The 18,333-nt window shown below is 65.5% G+C and overlaps 2 protein-coding genes across 3 annotated transcripts in view; both read left to right on the top strand.

The window, feature by feature from the left end:
- Nucleotides 1-7,893: 7,893 nt before the first annotated feature.
- The window catches only part of LOC118251879 (GTPase IMAP family member 7-like), a 12,766-nt gene continuing 2,326 nt past the window's right edge, over nt 7,894-18,333 (top strand). The window contains exons 1-2 of one of the 2 annotated variants that reach the window (XM_035554532.2): nt 7,894-7,957; nt 17,740-17,785. In XM_035554532.2, the coding sequence (XP_035410425.1) occupies nt 17,764-17,785 (22 nt within the window). In that variant the 5' untranslated portion in view covers nt 7,894-7,957; nt 17,740-17,763. Of the gene's footprint in view, nt 7,958-16,129; nt 16,239-17,739; nt 17,786-18,333 lie in introns of those variants that run through there. The other variant, XM_035554531.2, reaches the window with a different exon arrangement.
- Nucleotides 16,147-18,333, top strand: part of LOC118251878 (GTPase IMAP family member 1-like) — a 22,811-nt gene continuing 20,624 nt past the window's right edge. The window contains exon 1 of the mRNA XM_035554530.2: nt 16,147-16,238. The gene's annotated coding sequence lies outside the window, so the exon portion shown is untranslated. The remainder of the gene's footprint in view (nt 16,239-18,333) is intronic.

Below are 18,333 nucleotides of genomic sequence, written 5' to 3'. Positions count from 1 at the left end.
GGCTCGTGGTCACCCCGGGGTGCGCTCTGCTCCCCGCGGTGGCTGCGGGGTCATCTCTGGGGGCTCTGGTCCCTGGGGGGCAGGGGGACGCCCTTTGGGGGGGGGTCTCCGCTGCGTGGGGCATCCTTATGGGGTCCAGTCCCCAGGGGCACCCCTGCAGGGTCAGGTCGCAAAGGGGCAGCCATTGGGGGTCAGTCTCTGGGGGTCTCCTTGTGGGGTCTGGCCCCTGATTTTGCTGTTCCCCCACCTGATGTGCCTTACGGTGACGCTGTGTGCTCTCGCCAGCTGGAGCATGGGGCACAGCCCCCCGCAGGGGCTGCTCGACTGCCTGAGGGACATCGCTGCCCCGACACCGACACCGACACCGTGCTGGTCCCCACCGGAGGCTGCCTGTGGCACACGGGGGGGCCGTGGGGCCGGGCGCCCTGAGCAGTGGGGGCCGGAGTCCCTCTGCAGCAGGCGGGTGCATGGCCGGTGGCATCCTTCTCTGGGGGAAACTGCCCCAAATCCGCCGCTCTGTGCCCCGCGGTGGCTCTAGGAGCAGTGGGAGGATGGGTCACGCTTGCCTCTGGGTCCCAGCAGCCCACCCCAGTGCCAGCGAGCCCCCGGGACCCAGGGTTTTGGGGCGCAGCAGGGCACCCCTGAGCTGCAGGCTTTTAGGAGGATGCTGAGCCGTGACAGAGGGAGGGTTTTCAGGGCCGAGGTTCCCAGGGTTCAACCCCGAAATGCCCAGGTGCCCCCCCAGAGCTGTCCCCACGGCAGGGTTGGTTGTGCCGGACCCCAGCCCAGCCCCGCTGCCGGCGCTGGGGGAATGCCCCCTCCCAAATCCCCCGCCGGGGCCGGGCAGCACCAGGGGGGGGCGAGGGATGGATCCGGCCCGCGGGGGGACGTGGTGTTTGGGCCAGGATGGCCCGAGGGGTGCCCGTCCCCTCTCCCGGCCGTGTCCCCTCTCCCGGCCGTGCGTCTGTGCCGTGGCAGCGCTGGAGGAGCTCCCGCTGCGCAGCCCGCTCCGGTGTCTGACGGCCGTTGCGGTGCCAGCGCCGTGCCGGGACCCCTCGCGTGCCGCGCTGGCACCGAGCGCTGGGGAGGACGAGCCCCGGCGTCGCCCTGACGCGGGTGAGCACGGGTCCCCCGCGTCCCCCACCCACGTGGCCATCCCGCACGGTGCCGAGCCCCGGCGGCGTCCCAGCGCCGCGGCAGCCCCGTGGCAGCCGGGCTAGAGCCAGGGCAGCAGGCCGCTCGCGGCAGGATCCGGCCCTGCGTGGGGAAAGGGGGGCGGCTGACCCCCACCTCCGGGGGTGAAGCCCCCGTGCCCTGATCCATCCCTGCCGGGGGTCCCCCGTGCCATGGAGAGGGGGACCCGAGCTGCGGGGCTGTGCGTGGCGCTGCCTGGGCCCTCGTCCCGGTGCTGCTGGGGGGCTCGTCCCCTCCCGCACCCCCTTCTTCCTTGGCAGGATCGGACCCCACACACGGTGCAGGGGGGGCGCGGGAGGGCTCGGCTGTGCCCTAGTGGAAGGAAAGCCGTGCATCGGAGCGGGCAGACCCCCCCAGCCCCCCATCCCACCTCCGTCCCTCCGTGCCGGGCAGCTTCTTGGCTCAGCACCCCGTGGCCACGTCCCTGTGCCGGCACCGAGCCCACCGTGGCACCCGCGGGATGGGGGGTGTGGGGGGCGCTGGGGACCACCCGGCTGGACTGGCGGTGTGGGGGTGGGTGTGCACGTGTCCGCATCTGCAGCTGCGTGCCCACGCGCAGGGGGCCACCGGCTCAGCCTGGGTCCCGTTTGCGCGGATCGGGGGGGCGCGGTGCCCCCCTCGGGGGCATAACCAGGGCAGTGTCTGAGCGGGGGCAGGCGGGGGGGCTCCCCCCCTGGAAGCGGGGTCTCTCCATCGCCCCCCCAGACGCACCCACTCAGGCTGTCTCGGCGCCTTTATTCGGTGGCTCCGCACAGCGGGTGGGGACTCCCCTGCAGAAAATTTTGGGGTGCAGGGGCAGCAGCGTGCTGGGGTGGCCCCACTGAGCGGGGGACACGGCAGGGCCCCCCCAGCTCCCCTCAGGGCTGGTGGGGGGCAGCGGGGCCCCGCGGTGAGGTCAGGGGGCGGCGGGACTCCCGGCTCCGTCCTCGCGTGGGTCTGCGCTGGGCCACCGGTGCCTCTCCCGCCCACGCCGCGTGGGCGCCCGGTGCCTCCTGCAGGACACAGCGGGGTCACCTCGGGGGTGTCCGTGACCGCCCAGGGGCTCGGTGCCGCCAGCAGCCGGGGCAGGGGATGCCGGGCCCCCACGGTGCCGGTACCTGGCCGAGCTGCGGGACGTGGCTGCGGCCTCGTGCCACCTGGGCAGGTTTCTCGCTTTCCCTTCTGGTGCGCTCCTGGACGCCCTGTGGGAATGTCAGAGCCAGGCACGGGGTGATGGGGAAGGGGGGCTGTGCTCCCCAGCCCTGCTGGAGCCATGGCAGGGGGGGTCCCAGGCCATGCCCTGGGGCTGGGCAGCGCCGCGCTGCACTCACCCGCCTGCCCGCGGGGCCTTCATCCACATCCCCGGTGCTCCAGGCCATGGAGGCGGACTCCTGCAGGTGTGGGGGGGTACGGAGCGGTGCGAGGGGCGCGTGTCCCGGGTGCCCCCGGGGCTCCCCACGGAGGGGTTCCCCAGGGGCACCCGCAGGCTGAGCCCTCGGGGACGGACAGACAGACAGACAAATGGACAGACCTCCCGCTGCCACCCCCACGGGGGTGAGCACGAGCCTGTGTGTGAGCTCTGTGCCTGCTCTCTGCCTGTGTGTGGGGTCGTCCCGTCCCGTCCCGTCCCGTCCCATCCCCATCCCCATCCCCATCCTGTCCCATCCCGTCCCGTCCCGTCCCATCCCCATCCCCATCCCATCCCGTCCCGTCCCGTCCCGTCCCGTCCCCGTCCCCATCCCCATCCCATCCCATCCCGTCCCGTCCCATCCTGTCCCATCCCGTCCCGTTCCCCCCAGCACCGCTGCTCCCCGCTCACCTCGCTCAGCACAGAGAAGCACCCTGAGCACGGCCGGCGCCGGCCCCCGCCGCGTGTCCCTGCCTGCGGAGGGAAGGCATCAGTCAGCGGTCCCCGTGGGGACCGAGCGGTGCCGGCACCGCCGTGCCCTCTGCCAGGCGCTGCCACGGCTTGGCCCCGCAGCGGGACGGGGCAGAGAGCAGGGGATGGAGCGGGGGGGATGCGGGGGGAGCAGGAGCACCGGTGGCGTGCCGCCCTCCCACATCGATGGTGGGATCGGGGTGCTGCAGGGCAGGGACGAGGTGCACGGCGGCAAGGGGATGGTGGCGGAGGAAGAGGAGGAAGGCAAAGGGGACGAGGATTCGCTGGACCCAAGGCCGCGCTCTTCCTGCCCCCGCTCAGCCCCTCGCCAACCCCTGATGAAATGTTTGCCGGTTGTGCAAGCGGCGGCAGCAGCAGCAGCGCTTTGGCAGAGCGAAGGCCCCGGGGACGCCCCAGCGCTCCCCCCACGGCGCAGCCCCCTGGGACGAGGGGCTCGGCCGGACCCCGCTGCCCCCGGCCCATCCTCGGGGCCAGCCCTGCCCAGGGCAGCACCCAACCAGGACAGGGACAGAGAGCGGCGCTCTCCGGGGCTCTGCCCTGCCCGGTGCACGGTGCCGGTGACAGCAGCCGGCGTCCCCCGGGGGGACAATGCCAGGGGGGAATCGCTCCCCGCGGTGCCAGAGCCACCACGCCGTGCCGTGGGCCTTCCCCCTCCTCACGGCGCTTCCCTGCTGCCTCCCTCCCCTCCCGGCTGCTGCTGCCCAGCTCTGGCCTCCTCCCTCTGCCCACCGCCAACCTCTCTGTCCCCTGTGAGCGTCTTCCCCTTCTTGGAGTCCCGTGGGTCGGCCCCGGCCACGGCCAGGAGGGCCACGGCGAGGGCACAGAGCAGCCGCAGCCTCATGGCGCTGCGCGGGGCACGGCTCAGCTGCCCGGTGCCGCCGGGTGCTCCCCGCCTGGACCTTGGCCCCTGCGGCCGGCCAGCTCAGGAGCGGCCACCCACCGGCCGGGAGGGCAGCGGCGAGGGGCTGGGGGGCTGCGGGGCTGCTCCTCTCCGGGCCAGGCGCGGGCCGGCTCCCCCTCTGCCAGCCCCTCCACCTCCCGGGTCTGCCGGCACCTCCCCACCTCCCCGTCCCCTTCTGCTCCTGGTGGCGGGCACCAGCACCCGGTGCCGAGGCACAGGGCAGCCCCAGGTGCCACGGGCCCAAGGGGGGGGGATTGGGTTTGTGTGGCAAGGCCCGGTAGTGGGGGGCTGCGGGGGGGTCCCTGTGAGCCGGGCCCAGCCGCTGCCCGGTGCCAGAGCAGCGCCAGCTCCGGCTGCCCCAAAGGGCCACGGCTGGGCCGTGAGTGCTGCTGGCTGTGCTGCTGGGGGAGCGGAGTTAAGGAAGGGGGGAAAAAAACTGCTGCACAACAGCAGCTGGGAGAGGGGAGAGAGAAATGGGAGAGACCCTGCAGCCCCCGGTGAGTGCAGCAGGAGGCAGGAGGTGCTCCAGGCACGCAGCAGCAGTTCCCCTGCGGCCTGTGGAGAGGCCCCTGGTGGAGCAGGCTGTCCCCCTGCACCCATGGGTCCCACACGGAGCAGATCTCCACGCTGCAGCCCCCCCGTGGAGGAGCCCCCGCTGGAGCAGGTGGATGTGGCCTGGAGGAGGCTGCGGCCCATGGAGAGCCCCCGCAGCAGGAGCAGGCCCCGGGCCGGAGCTGCAGCCTGTGGAGAGGAGCCCCCGCAGGAGCAGGGGGCCTGGGGGGAGCTGCCGCCCACCCGTGGGGGACCCGTGCTGGAGCAGTTTGCTCCTGGGGGATGGACCCCGTGGTACGGAGCCCTGTGGGAGCAGTTCCTGAAGCCCCCGCAGGATCAGTTCAGGAGGGACCCCACGGGGAGCGTGGGCAGAGAGGGACCGTGAAGGAGCGGCAGAGACGAAGCGTCAGGGACTGACCGCAGCTCCCGTTCCCCTGCGCCGCTCGTGACGAGGACGTAGAAGAGGGTGGATGGGGGGAAGGTGTTTGTAGTTTGCTTTTAGTTTCTCACTGCTCTAGCTTGTTAGTAATAGGCAATAAATTTTATTAATCTCCCTATGCTGAGTCTGTTTTGCCCATGACAATAACTGCTGAGTGATCTCCCCATCCTTATCTCAGCCCTTGAGACCTTTCCATCACATTTTCTCCTTTCCATTTGAGGAGGGGGAGTGAGAGGCCGGTTGTGCTGGAGCTCAGCTGCCCAGCAGGGTAAAACCACCACGGGGGGCCAAGAGCTCACGCAGGCGCTGCCCTGCGCTCCCTGGGGCTGTGAGCACTGGCTCGTCCCTGCATCTCTGCTGCCACGTCCCTCGCTGCCGTCCTGCACGTCCGAGGCTCCTCGTGGCACCTCCGGTGGTTCCACGGCAGCATCACCCCGGCCAGCCCTGCGCAGTGACCGGTCCTGAGCTGGCTGCCACGGCCGGGTCCCTGGTGCTGGGACGCGCTGCGTGGCGCTGCTTTGTGCAGCGGGCTTAAGAAGGAGATGCTGCAAGGTTGTGCACGTCCCCACCTACTCTTACAGCCATCCTGTTGTGAGAAAAACCTCAATAATTTGCCCATACAAGGTCTTCTGTGAAGCTATTTATTTCGCGATTGCAATGGTGGGGGTCCTGCAAGCAGGAGCGCACAGTACAAGTTTATCATAACCCTATATCCCCTGTTACCCGACACCTGATTTCTCCCGTTTCCTCACTGGCTGAGTACTGCAGGTTCACAACCTACTCGACGCACTTCTATACCATATAGGTACAATTTTATTTGACCAGCCATTAATTTCTCCCTTTCCTTTTTTTCCTTCTTCTCTCGTGACTAGAGGGGCCGTGATTCTTGTTTTTACTTGTTTCGTACTGCTCATCCTGTTCTTCTTAGCTATCCTTCTTATGTCGGGACAGTGGGACCTTCCCCTTATCTGCTTAACTAGCGCTATGCTACTGTCATGCCTGCACGATCACTTTTGAATATGCAAGGTTAGTGGATATTCCACTGCAAAAACAACTTCTATTGCAAAAACACAACTTGGTTTCTCAAAATGGCCACATGTCACCTAAGCACAACCTAAGGCTACTTGCTATTGGCAACTTTCCTTTGTTTCTTCCAGAAGGAGCATTTTGTCGCTGATCGAAGGCAGCCTGGGTTAAGAGTTAAACATAATTACTGATTTTGCACTGCTCGTCCTGTTTTTTTCTGAGCTATCCTCCTTATTTTGGGACAGTGGGACCTTCCCCTTATCTGCCTAACGCCCTCCCCGGTGCCGTGCCGGTGCCATGCTGCGCGGTCACCGCTGGACACGCGGAGTGAGCGGATTCACACCAGAAACCACCTCATGGTGCACAAACACCGCTTTGTTTCTCACACCGTGGCCATGTGAGAAACACTCCGTAGCCAATAACGTAGGCTCAGGCGAGGATCTCAGTGAAGTAGTAATTTATTCGCGATTGCAATGGCGGGCGTCCCACAAGCAGGAGCGCGCCTACCTTTTTCATAACACAGTTTATATACTTTTCTTTTTTTTTTTCTCTCGATGACCGGGACCCTCCCCTGCTTCCCCATGACTGGGCAATCCAGGCTCACAACCTATCCGGTGCTTCACAGACAATACACGGCTTTCAGTTGCCAGCCTGTTATAAGTCAAATTTCTTTTGACTTTCTGACTCTTTGAGGTGGGAACATTTCTTACACCGTGATTTCCACCCAAGTGCTCTAAGGGTTCTGGTTGTCTGCACTTCACAAGGTGTCCGTTAGGCGTTGTTATCACTGCAAGCGTATCCCAATACCACATTCCCTCCCTCCATGACTTGTGGAAGAACTCTACAACGCAAAGCAAACGAGTTATAAAGTAGGTGTGTGGTTTATTTCGGCGCCGGGCACATGCGGGATAGCTCCCAAAGGCGTGAGCGCCCCAACCCGGCAACTTGCCTTGGCTCTATGCAGTAAAGAGTTACACGTGCGTGAGGTTTCCCAATACGCCTGTACACACACATAACCTATCCCCGCTGTGCATTAAAATTAGCCCCAAGAAGTCATTTCCATGAACTCCTCCCATCTGCGCTTGCGCAGTGCCCGCTGGCGGTGGTCGTCGGGGGGCCGCGGGGATGAAGGCCGGTAACTCCTCTTCATCTTTGTGGTGATGAACCACAACCACCACGTTGACTCTTGCTGAGTCAACTCTTGACCGGTTGGCTCTCGCCCAACCCCCGAGGTCGCCCTCAGCTGGTTTTTGGGGCAGGTTCCCCATGTTTGTCAGCAAACATCCGCTGTGCGGGGCCCCGGGACCCCTCGTTCCGGTTCATTTGCACAGCAGTAAGCAGAGACACTCGGCAACATGTATCTTAACGCGATTAAGCGAGCCCCCCTTCCTCCCCTCGTGGCTGCAACAACAACGATCGTTTTATTCATAAATCTCTAACGCCATTAACGAAACCCCCTTCTTCTATCCCCGGCTTCGGCGCCGCTCCCGCCAGGCCCGGCCCCGCCCCCGCGTTGCCATGGCAACAGGCGCGCCGCGCGGGCCCGCCCCGTCACATCCGCCCGCGCGCTTCCGGCGCAAGCCCCGCCTCGCGCTCCTCGCGGCCCGCGGTCCGGGGCGCCCCGCGACCCGGAAGTGACGCCGCAGCCCACAACCCCGCGCGCCGGCGGGGTGGCGAGCCCCGCCCGGCCACGTGACGGGCTGCCGGCCGCGCGATTGGCTGCTCCGCCCGGCGGCGCCATTTTGTGGCGGCCGCTCGCGGCGCGGCTGACCGGAGGCTGCCGCCATTGGCCCGCAGAGCCCCACGTGACCGCAGAGGCGCTCAGCCATTGGCCCCGCGGCGGCCGCCATTACCCGGGACGACGGGAGGGGAACGGGGGGGAGCCCGGGGCCGGGCCTGGACCCCGCGGAGCCCCCCGCGGCCGGGGCCCTGCTGCGGGCCGAGCTCCCGGGGCCGCCGCAGGCAGGTCAGTGGCAGCCGGGGCCGGGCCGGGCCGCACCGGGAGCCCCCCGGGGCCTTCCTCCCAAAGGCGCCGCCTCAGCCCTGTCCCCGCCCGGCCCCGTTCGGTCACGGGGGCCCCGGCTGGGTGCGGGGGCAGCGCCGTGCCCGGGAGGGGGGGGGTGGCGGAGCTCCGGGACGGCTGCACGGGGGGGCCGCGGGGTCTCTCCCGGAGCCCCACAGCCCCCGGGGGGTTGGGCCCGGTGCTCCCCAGGGGTCCCCGCCGGCCCCGGGCACTCGGGGGTTCCGTCAGGCCCCCGTTCCCCATGGCAAAACAGACTCAGGTTGGGGGGGGGAAGGGGGGGGAACGGTTTTATCGGCAATTAAAATACACGGGGGGGGGGGGAGAAATTCACCCAGCGCCTCCCCCCGGCCCCTTTCAACCCCGCTCCTTCATCCGGGGCTCCTCTGCCCCCCCCCCCCCCCCCTCCCGGTGCCGCACGGGGGTCGCGGGCACCCCCCCAGGGCTCCTCTCCGCCGCTGCTGCCCCAGCGCGGGCTCCCTGCGGGCTGCAGGTGGTCCTCGAGGACGTACCCCCCCCCCCCCCCCCCCCCCCATCGCACCCCCCAGGCGGCGGGCAGCCTCTGCTCCAGCAGCCCGGCCCCCTCCTGCGCATCCCTAGCGCCGGTGCCGCCCTTCCCCCCCCCCCCCCCCCCGCCTTCTCCTCGGCCCCGCTCTCTGCTGTTCCTGTAGCTCAGCGTTCCTGAGGAAACTTCTCCCCGAGCTGCCGCCCCCCACCCCCCCGGGCTGCTGTGCCCTGAGGCAGCCCCAGCCTCTCCTCAGGGTGCCCCCTGCAGCCCGTCCTGCAATGGGGCTGCTCCCCCCCCCCCCCAAGCGATGCTGCAGGGCTCTGCAGGGCCCCCCCCCCGCGCTTTTAAGACACTGCGAAGCGCAGGGGCACGTGAAATGAGAGGAGGTTGTCGGTTGTCAGTCCCCCCACAAAACGCCTCCCAGTTCACGCTGCCGAAACGAGCGGAGGGGGAACCTGCGTACGTGTGCTGCGGGGGGGCCGCGCGCCTCCCCCATCCCGGTGGCGCGGAGCAGGAGCCCAGCACCCCTGGAACCAGCGGTCAGCCCCCCGGGGCCGGTGCCGCAGGCGGCGCGCAGCGTGCTCGGCAGCCGCGCCATGGGGAGGCCACGGCGATCGGGCACGGCAGGAGCACAGAACGAACCCGGCGACGCGCAGCTGCCCTCCCTCCCCCACTTCCCTTCTCCCCTGCCTCCTCTCCGCACCCATCCTGCCGCTCCCCGAGGCTCCCAGGCGCTCGCCCCTCCCCTCCCGCTGCCCCTCAGGCACCGCTCCCCTCGGTGCGCCTCTCGGAGAGCCTCCTGCGCGGCCCCGCCGGGGGGCTCCCCCGCGCAGGGCAGGGGCGGCCGACGGCGCTGAGGTGCTCAGCCGCCGGGCGGGGCAAGCGGGCGCGGCCCCCCCGCGCCCTGCACGTGGCCGAGCTCAGACACGTGGCGCACAGCGCCCAGTTCCTGGTCCGCATCACCCCGTCGCACGCGTTGCAGAGCGACGCCTGGCTTGGGGCAACAAGTTCGCATCTGGCGAGGTCCCACCAAGGCCCGGGGGGGCGCCTGCCCCGCGCCCTGTAGCGCACCCACACCTGGGGTCGCGCCGCTCCGCCCCGCGCCTCCCCTGCTGACGGCTCGGGGCAGGCCGCAGGGCCACGGGGCGCCTCCGGTGTGGAGCCCCCCTCGTCCTGAGGCTGCGGGATCGCGCTCTCCCACTCGGCAGACGGCCAAAACACCCCGCGAGCGTCCTTGGTGGAGCCCTCTGCCCGAGCGGGACGGGCGGACGCCGGCACGGTGGGTGCAAAGAGGCAGTCTGCGCAGAAGTACCCCCGGCAGAGCCGCAGGCTTCTGAAGAAAGGCCGCAGACGGCGCTTCGCTCGCGCGCCCTTCCCGCCATCGCGCCCCTCCCGCAGCTTCCTCTTGCGCGGCCGGCGAAGCTCGGCACGGGCCCGGCAGGCGCGGCAGGCGGCTTTGCGGACGCTGCCCTGCCAGGGCGACGTCTGCGCCTGGCAGTAGTCGTGGTCCCTCGGCACGGAAGCTGCGCTCGCGCCGTCCCCGCAGTAGTCGTGTTCCCTCAGAGCGGGCGGAAGCGGGGCGCCGTGCCGGAGCGGCGCCTCCTGCCTCGCGCAGTAGCAGTGGTCGCCCAGCGGAGCTCCGTCCACGTCCCGCCCTGCCGGGGGGAAGGCTCCCGTCCCCCGCGGCGCGCCCCGCTTCCTGCACGCTGCCCTGGGACGTCTCCCGGCGGTCAGCCCCCGGGCGCCCGCAGGGATCCGCCGCCCTGTGCTGCGGCACGGGGGGGAGCGGGAGCCCCGGGCCTCCGCCGAGGCCCGGCCTCGCCCCTCGGTCGTCCTCCGCTTCTTCCTTCCCGCTCCGGGAGCCGCCCTGCGCCCGCTCGGGGCTTCCCACGGGCGGCGCTCGGCCGCCGGCCGCCTCTGCCTGCGCCTTGCCGCCGGGATCGCCGAACTTCTTCAGCAGCCTGCTGCAGCGCAGCCGCCACGGCTCGCGCCGTCCTCCTGCCGAGAGCGCGGCGGGGAGAGTTCGCCTCCGCCCCTCGGGCCCCGCGCCGCAGAGCCCAGGGGAGGGGCAGGCGCAGCACTCACCGTGGCCGGGGCTCTGCGTGCTCTCCTCCAGCGCCCGCCGCCTGCCAGCGCTCGGCCACCAGGTGAAGCGGGGCTCCTCCGGCCGCCTCCCGTCCCCGTCGCATCCTGCGGGGACACCGGAGGGACGTCACCGTCCCGGCAGGGGAGCCCCTGCGCTCTGCGGCCCCCCGGCAGAGGAGGAGACCCCGCGGAACCCCAGCCCTGCTCCAGCAGCACCCGGAGGTGGCGCCCAGCGGCCGCTGGAGGCGTGCGGGGAGGGCACTCCGCGGGGCAGCCATCGCCCTGCACGCAGACACCGGCTGGGGGAGATTCCCCCCGGGGCTGAGCGCTGAGCTGCGGCCCTCACGGAGGGGCCATGGGGGACGCTCTGGGTGCAGGCAGCGAGCAGGGCAGGAGCAGGACAGGGGCAGGAGCGGGAGCACGGGGCCGCGCCGCCCGCAGCTGCGCAGAAGGAGGGGCCCGGCGCGTGGCGCCGAGGGGCTGGGCTGCGGCTCTCACCCGGGGAGGGGCTGCCGGGTCCGTCCCACGTCGCGGCGGGGCCCTGCGGCGCGCAGACCCACGGCTCCTCCCCGTGCTCCAGGCGATACAGAAGGTCGGGCTTGGGGCCCGCGTACCCTGCGGGGCGGAGACAAGAGCGGCGTCCCGTTACCGGGCGGCGGCTGCGGGAATAACGGCTCAGCGCCGCAAACTCGGCGCCTCCTGCGCTTCGCCGTCGGGCCAGCCCGGGCAGAACCCCAGCGGAACACGGGGAGAGGCACGGGAGCCGCCGCAGCCGCTGCCGGGGGGAATCCACCCCGGGCCCACGGGCAGCGCGGCGCTGGCTGCAGCGCTCCCGGCCCGCAGCGGCTCCTCGCGGCCCCGCTGCCCCGTGACGGCTCCCCCCCCCCCGGAGGCGCCCGACCCCCCGCAGCCCCGCGTTACCCAGCGAGGCCAGGAGCGCGAAGTTGTCCAGCATGACGCCGCGGTACAGCTCCCGCTGCTCCTCCGCCGCCAGCTCCCACTCGCCGCGGCTCAGGTACACGGCCACCTCCTCGAACGTCGGCAGCTCCTGCGGGAAACAGCGCGCGGGGGCGCAGGCCGCGCTCCGTCCGCCTGCCCGCCGCCCCCCCCGGCCTCGCGGGGCGCGGGGCTCGGCCGGGGGCGTCGAGGGGCGCGGGCCGGGCCCGGCTCCTACCTGCGCCCGCCCGGCCATGGCCCTCCGGGGCGCCACGCGGGGCCCGCGCCCGCCGCTTCCGGTGCGCCCGCCGCTTCCGGTGCGCTCTCCGGAAGCGGGCTCCGCGCCGGAAGTAGGCCGTGCGCACCCACATCCTGGCCCGCCGTCGCCCCCCTCTTCTCTCCCCTCCCCTTCCCTCCCTCACGCGCTTCCGGCCGGAGCCCCGCCCGGGGCGGAAGTGTGGCAGGACCTCACGTGGCCCCCGCGGCCATGGCGGCCGGGAGGCGGGGCCGGCGCCGCCATTTTGAGCCCTGCCGCGGCCCACGTGACCGCAGGCGAGGCTGCCATTGGCTCACGGCGGGGTCTGGGTGGGAAGGGACCCCAAAGCCCCCCATGGCCGCCCCCCGCCGTGCCCAGGGCCCCCTGCCCCCAGCCCCGGCTGCCCCCAGCCCCATCCAGCCTGGCCTTGGGCACTGCCAGGGATGGGGCACCCACAGCTCCTGGGGGCAGCCTGCGCCAGGCCTCGCCGCCCTGCAGGGGGAAGGATTTCTGCCTTGGGTCTAACCCAAACCCACCCTCTGATGCCTTAAAGCCGTTACGTGCCGTGAGACTGCAAAGCAAACGCTGCCAGCTGATTTGTCCCCCCGTCCCTTCCCCAATACACCATTTTGCTGTGAAGGTGGCAGGAACAGTTACAGAGGTAGTTTGGCTACGGGCAGGGAGCGTCTGCCAGCCGGGAACTGCTGGCCGGAGAACCAGAGGCAGCCTTGAGGCAGCAGCATCTCTGGCCTCCTGAGAACTGGGAACATGCTGAGATGGCATCGGAAACAGGAGAATGGGGAAGAACTTCCCGTCTGAGACGGAGACGAACAGTCTGAAAACAGGAGACAGCCAGAGACAGTGGGAATCGGAGACTGCTATAGTCTAGTTATAGAGTTATCTAGTTATATCTATATAGTTATATCTAGTTATATCTATCTATATCTATATATCTATATATCTCTATATATCTATATCTATATATCTATAGTTATATCTATCTAGTTATATCTAGTTATACTGCTATAGTTAGCTAACGCTGGCCCTTCTTTTATTGGCCCCGTTCCTGGGGGCTTGTCTCTGCTGAGGCTGTTTTTTTAAATTGGACCCTGTTCGAGGTCGGTTTGTCCCCCATTATTAATTGGTGTGATTCCCCAATGCTGCATATATCATTGCTTTCCTGATAAGATCTGTACTATTTTGTTATCCATCTGCCTATCTATCTACTTGCCTTTTTAACCACAGTAGCTCACTGTGATTAATCACTACTTGCTAGCGGTGGTTTGCAGTAATCTGTAATAAACAGAAGTTGTAGAAGATAAAGTCTCTGTGCTTGTGTATTACAGAACCCTATGGACGCACTCTTGCAAACTCCGCATACCTGCAGGCTGGGTGACCCTTTAGGTCTCGCCACAGGGTTGTAGTTGGTGTTTGCTCTGCCCTCAATTCTCCTTGTGGAGTGTTCCACCTGGAGTACTCTGTGCTGGAGGTCGCAAAGGCACCTGCCTCCTTGCTTTGGAGAGCTGGCTTCTCTGGGCATCTTCGGCTGGATGCTGAAGGACTCTGCCAGAATGCATAGAGCTTAAAAGTGCAAAGCAGGTTATTATTAGTTAGCACGTGGACGTTGCTATGATTAGCGAGCTGTTGGTGCACACACGTGCGCACTACCCTCGAGAGGGCATGCAGGGAGCCTGTGGTGCGCGGGTGGCACCACTGAGGAGGGCAGGGCTGGTGTCTGCATCTCCCGGGATTAAACCCTCAGAGCTGCTGAGCTGCTGCCTGCCCCGGCTCTGTCAGCACTGCTGATATCTTGGCCCAGAGATTCCTGAGTACCTCCTTATCCACGTGGCCACCTTCATTGCCTGTTTGTCTTTCTACAGGATTTTGTATATTCACATGGTGATACTTTCCTTCTTGAGTCTTTGGTTTATCAAAGATCCCGTCTCAGCAGTGCTGCTGCGTTGTCTCATTTTTCTCTTTCTTCAGCTCCAAGCTCATTCACAGCAGTCTGAGGCAAGGTTACAAAGTGAGGGTACGTTGGAGGCTCAAGCCAGTCAGTCTCAATGCTGTGCCCAGTGAGATCATGGAGCAGATCCTCCGGGAAACTCTGCTAAGGGACATGGAAAATAAGGAGGGGATTGGTGACAGCCGACATGGCTTCGCCAGGGGGAAATCGTGCCTGACAAATCTGGTGGCCTCCTATGACAGGGTTACAGCACTGGTGGGTAGGGGAAGAGCAACTGACAGCATCCACCTGGGCTTGTGCAAAGCATTTGACCCTGTCCCCCGTTATATCCTTGTCTCTAAACTGGAGAGACACGGATGTGATGGGTGGAGCGCTCGGTGGGTAAGGAATTGGCTGGGTGGTGGCACTCCAGGAGTTGTGGTCAACGGCTCCATGTCCAGGTGGATATCGGTAACAAGTGGTGTTCCTCAGGGGTCAGTAGTGGGACTGGTACTGTTTAAACATCTTTATCAGTGACACGGACAGTGAAACTGAGGCACCCTCAGCAAGTTCGCCGACGACACCGAGCTGGGTGGTGCAGCTGACACCCCGGAGGGACGGGATGCCACCCAGAGGGACCCGGGCAGGCTGAGAGGTGGGCCCGGGCCAACCTCGTGGGGCTCAACAAGGCCAAGGGCAAGGTCCTGCAGCTGGGCTGGGGCAATCCCGAGCCCAGATCCCGGCTGGGTGGGGAATGGATGGAGAGCAGCCCTGAGGAGAAGGACCTGGGGTGCCGGTGGACGAGAAGCTCGACGCGAGGCAGCGCTGGGTGCTTGCGGCCCAGAAACCAGCCGTGCCCTGGGCTGCAGCAGCAGCAGCACAGCCGACAGGGCGAGGGAGGGGATTGTCCCCCTGTGCTCCGCTCTCGTGAGACCCCACCTGGGCGCTGCCTCCGTGGTGGGGCCCCCAGCACCGGGACGTGGAGCTGCTGGAGCGAGCCCAGGGGAGGCCACGAGGGTGCTCGGAGGCTGGAGCAGCTCTGCTGTGAGGAGAGGCCGAGGGAGTTGGGGTTGTTCAGCCTGGAGAAGAGAAGGCTGCGGGGAGACCTCACAGCGGCCTTCAGTGCCTGCAGGGGCTGCAGGAGGGCTGGGGAGGGACTCTTGGGCAGGGGGTGCTATAGGATAGCCCTGAGTGGTGTGCAGGGTCCGTCCCAGGTCCTAGGCAGTATGCAGGGTCCGTCCCAGCCCCTGACCACGATGCAGGCGGCAGCTGCCTCGTCTCCTGCCCCTGCTCCAGCTCTGGGCTCTCCCTTGAGCGGTTGCACCAAGAGAAACTGGTTCAAAATTAAATACTGAAACCTAAATTTTGAGGTCCCTTCCAACCAAAACCATTGTAGGATTCATTCTATGATTCATCTGGCCAGAAGGACCATGCTGCCAGGTGCATTCGTGTTGGACACTGGTGTTCAGTTTTGGGTCAGGATGGTGGTATGTGTGTGAACACAGAGCCCTCTACCTCCTCCACCAGGTTTTCTGGTTACTTTTTTCTGGTAGGGCTTGCATGGACTGTGGTGATCTCTCCATCTGGGGATGTTTTTGCAGCATCATCCGGTTACGATGGAGGTGGTGGAAAGGTTCCGGTCATCCTCCCCCTCCGTCAGCTGCAGGAATTGGGCCAGAGGTTTTCTGCTTACACTTATAACCCCGTCTGCGTGCAGTCCCTGCTGTGTGGCTGCTCGTTGTTCCTGTCGCAGCAGGACCGCGACTGCGTGGGGGTGGCAGGGGACGGGAGCGTTCAAGCATTGAAGAGCTCCAGCCCTGGCTCCACGGGGGAAGGTGTTTAACGGCTGCTCGTTCTTCTTCCCATCTTGCCCCATTCCCACCTTCCAAGGGTCTCCAACATCGTGGTTGCCACAGCTCTGCCTCCGAGGAGCAGCCACTAGATGGACCTCGGGATTCACCATGTGCTCACGTGGGCAATGAGAGCGTTTTCCAGCACCCTTGTTACTGGAGGTGCAGCCACTCCAGAAATTTAAAAACTGAGCCATTACATTTTGGTTTGTGGACACCCAGCCTGGCTCTAGTAAAAGCCTCCTGAGCCTCATGAGCCCTGCTCTTGTCTGGAGGAGGAAGACGGAGCTGATGGTTTGTTTGTGAGAAAGGAGCAGTGGCGAGAAGTACTCAAACTAAAACACCCTTCATCGGCAGGAGCTTTTTTGCCTTACTTGCTCATTTCTGTAACTGTCGTGCAGTTTCTGTTCTTGGCGACCAATGACTTTGCACATCGTCTAGCTCCTAACCGGCTCGTACATGGCCATTTGTTCATCAGAGCTGATTTGCATGTCACCGAAATCCCCTCCTACTCCCGCTCCCGCTAAATGCTGCCGAACTTCACAGGCAGCAGCCACACTTCAGCCACTGCACCTACAGAAGAAAACCTGCAACCATCAGAGGCTGCAAAGTTCAAACTTGGGGACAAAAGTGCACAGGTGCCTCTGGTAAGCTGTCTGAAACTCTGCTACTGTCATTACAGGGAGAAAAAAAAAAAGGTTGTAATGCCTGCTTTCAGGGAGTGGGTTATTGCTTCCTTAAGTAAAGTTCAGCCAATATTTCTTTCCAAGTGAGAACAGAAAGTCACTGGAGAATGGAAATCTTGATTGCATTTCTGTAAGGGTGATTTAACAAACTCCTTGTCTTCAGGAGTGTCTGTTCTGGTAGCACTCGCTGGGTCCTTACAGGACCGTTAACTTCAGAAGGGTGTCTGCACCATAGGAATATCCTGGTCAAAAGAGTGAAAAAGTAGTTCTCCGACCTGCTTTAAAGCTTCTAGGAAGAAATTGATTTATTTAAGTTACAATTGAGCTTTTAAATATATTTCCCCCTAAACGTGCCATATGAACCTTTCACATGCTTTCTGATTACTGAAGCCATTCTTAATTTTTTGCTTGTTTTGTGGACAGAAAATTCTTCTTGGGGGGTGTTAAAATGTAGTACTTGCCCCAGCTTTTTGTTTTAGTTGTGGTTTGTTCTATATGCCAGTTCTATTGCGGCATTTCCCAGCTGACAAGGGTTCTAGTTGTTTCATTGCACATCTGTTTCTTACCATGATGCCGAACCCTGGAGGCTCAAACGGAGGGTGGTTGGTGCAACCCAGGCCTCGGCAGGGCATGGGCATCTCCCAGCTCAAAGGACGGGCGCGGGTGCCCACGGTTCCGGGTGGATCGTCTGCCTGGGCTGGGGCCGCCACGCGTGGTTAGGTGATGAAGCGTCATTCTCGTGCTGGCAAGGAACAGAAAGCAGAGAGCTGAGGACACTGTCAGAGGCAAGACGTGAACTGTATTGCACCTGGCCTGAGCATTGTGACCAGGGCTGGGACGGACCCTGCACACTGCTCAGGGTCAGGGCTGGAGGTGCAGGTGCCTGACGAGGGCACTGAACTGATAGCGATTCCAGGGGGTGCTCCCGCTCCAGCCAGGGGCTGTGTGTCTCCTCTGCGAGCTCGGCAGGTTTTCCAAAGCATCGCAAGGGTTGCCAGTGATCGATCTGAGTTTCCCTGCCAGCTCCTCGTTCCCCAAGGTGTCGGGACACCCTCCCAAGGTGGCCGCAAGCAGCTGAGGAGGAGCAGCCCTTGCCCGGGCTGTCACCATCTGCCACCACGGTGCAGCGAGGCACAGCCACGCTCCCCTGCCCCTGCGGCCCCTGCTCCTGGGCTGTGCGGGGCTGGCAGAAACGTGCCCTGCCACTGGCACAGGGTGCGGGGGCTGCCGAACGCTGTTCCCTGCCTCACCGGGTGAGCAGCCGTCTTGTGGGTGTGTGCGTGTGTTTACCCTCGCTTATAAAACCACTTCCTGCATGCACACACACCAGGCAGGACACACACGCAAGCTGTGTTAGCGACCCGACTGCCAGGTGATCGTCTTCATCGGCCTTGTTACCGCCGTGGGGCGAGCACGGGAGACTTTGGCAAACCTCGCTCAAAATCCCTTATTCTTCTTTCAGGCTTCCCCTCGGAGTGGGCTCAAAATGGCAGACGCTCAGATGGAAGGTGAGCGCCTTACCCACTGCGTGCAGGCAGCCAGAGCCTGGCCGAGCTTAGAATCCCAGGATCACAGAGCCACAGAGCGGTCTGGGTGGGAAGGGACCTCAAAGTCCAGCTGGTTCCAACCCCCTGCCATGGCCAGGGCCCCCTGCCCCCAGCCCCGGCTGCCCCCAGCCCCATCCAGCCTGGCCTTGAGCACTGCCAGGGATGGGGCACCCACAGCTCCTGGGGGCAGCCTGCGCCAGGCCTCGCCGCCCGCAGGGGGAAGGATTTCTGCCTTGGATCTAACCCAAACCCACCCTCTGATGCCTTAAAGCTGTCACCCCGTGTCCTATCCCTACACCCCTGCCCAAGAGTCCCTCCCCAGCCCTCCCGCAGCCCCTGCAGGCACTGAAGGCTGCCGTGAGGTCTCCCCAGGGCCTTCTCCTTTAGCAGCCTTCTCATTCAGTCAGCCGGGCGCAGTGCTGCTGAGGCTGAGGCTGGGTTTGCGTCCTCGTGCAGCCTCACGCACGCTTGTGCACGCTGTGCACGGGCCCTCTGGGGACGCCACGGGC

This window comes from Cygnus atratus, chromosome 2 (genome assembly GCF_013377495.2).
Source record: "Cygnus atratus isolate AKBS03 ecotype Queensland, Australia chromosome 2, CAtr_DNAZoo_HiC_assembly, whole genome shotgun sequence".
NCBI classification, from domain to species: Eukaryota; Metazoa; Chordata; class Aves; order Anseriformes; family Anatidae; genus Cygnus; species Cygnus atratus.
The sequence above is the reverse complement of the archived record's forward strand: the minus strand, read 5'-3'. Positions and strand labels throughout refer to the sequence as shown.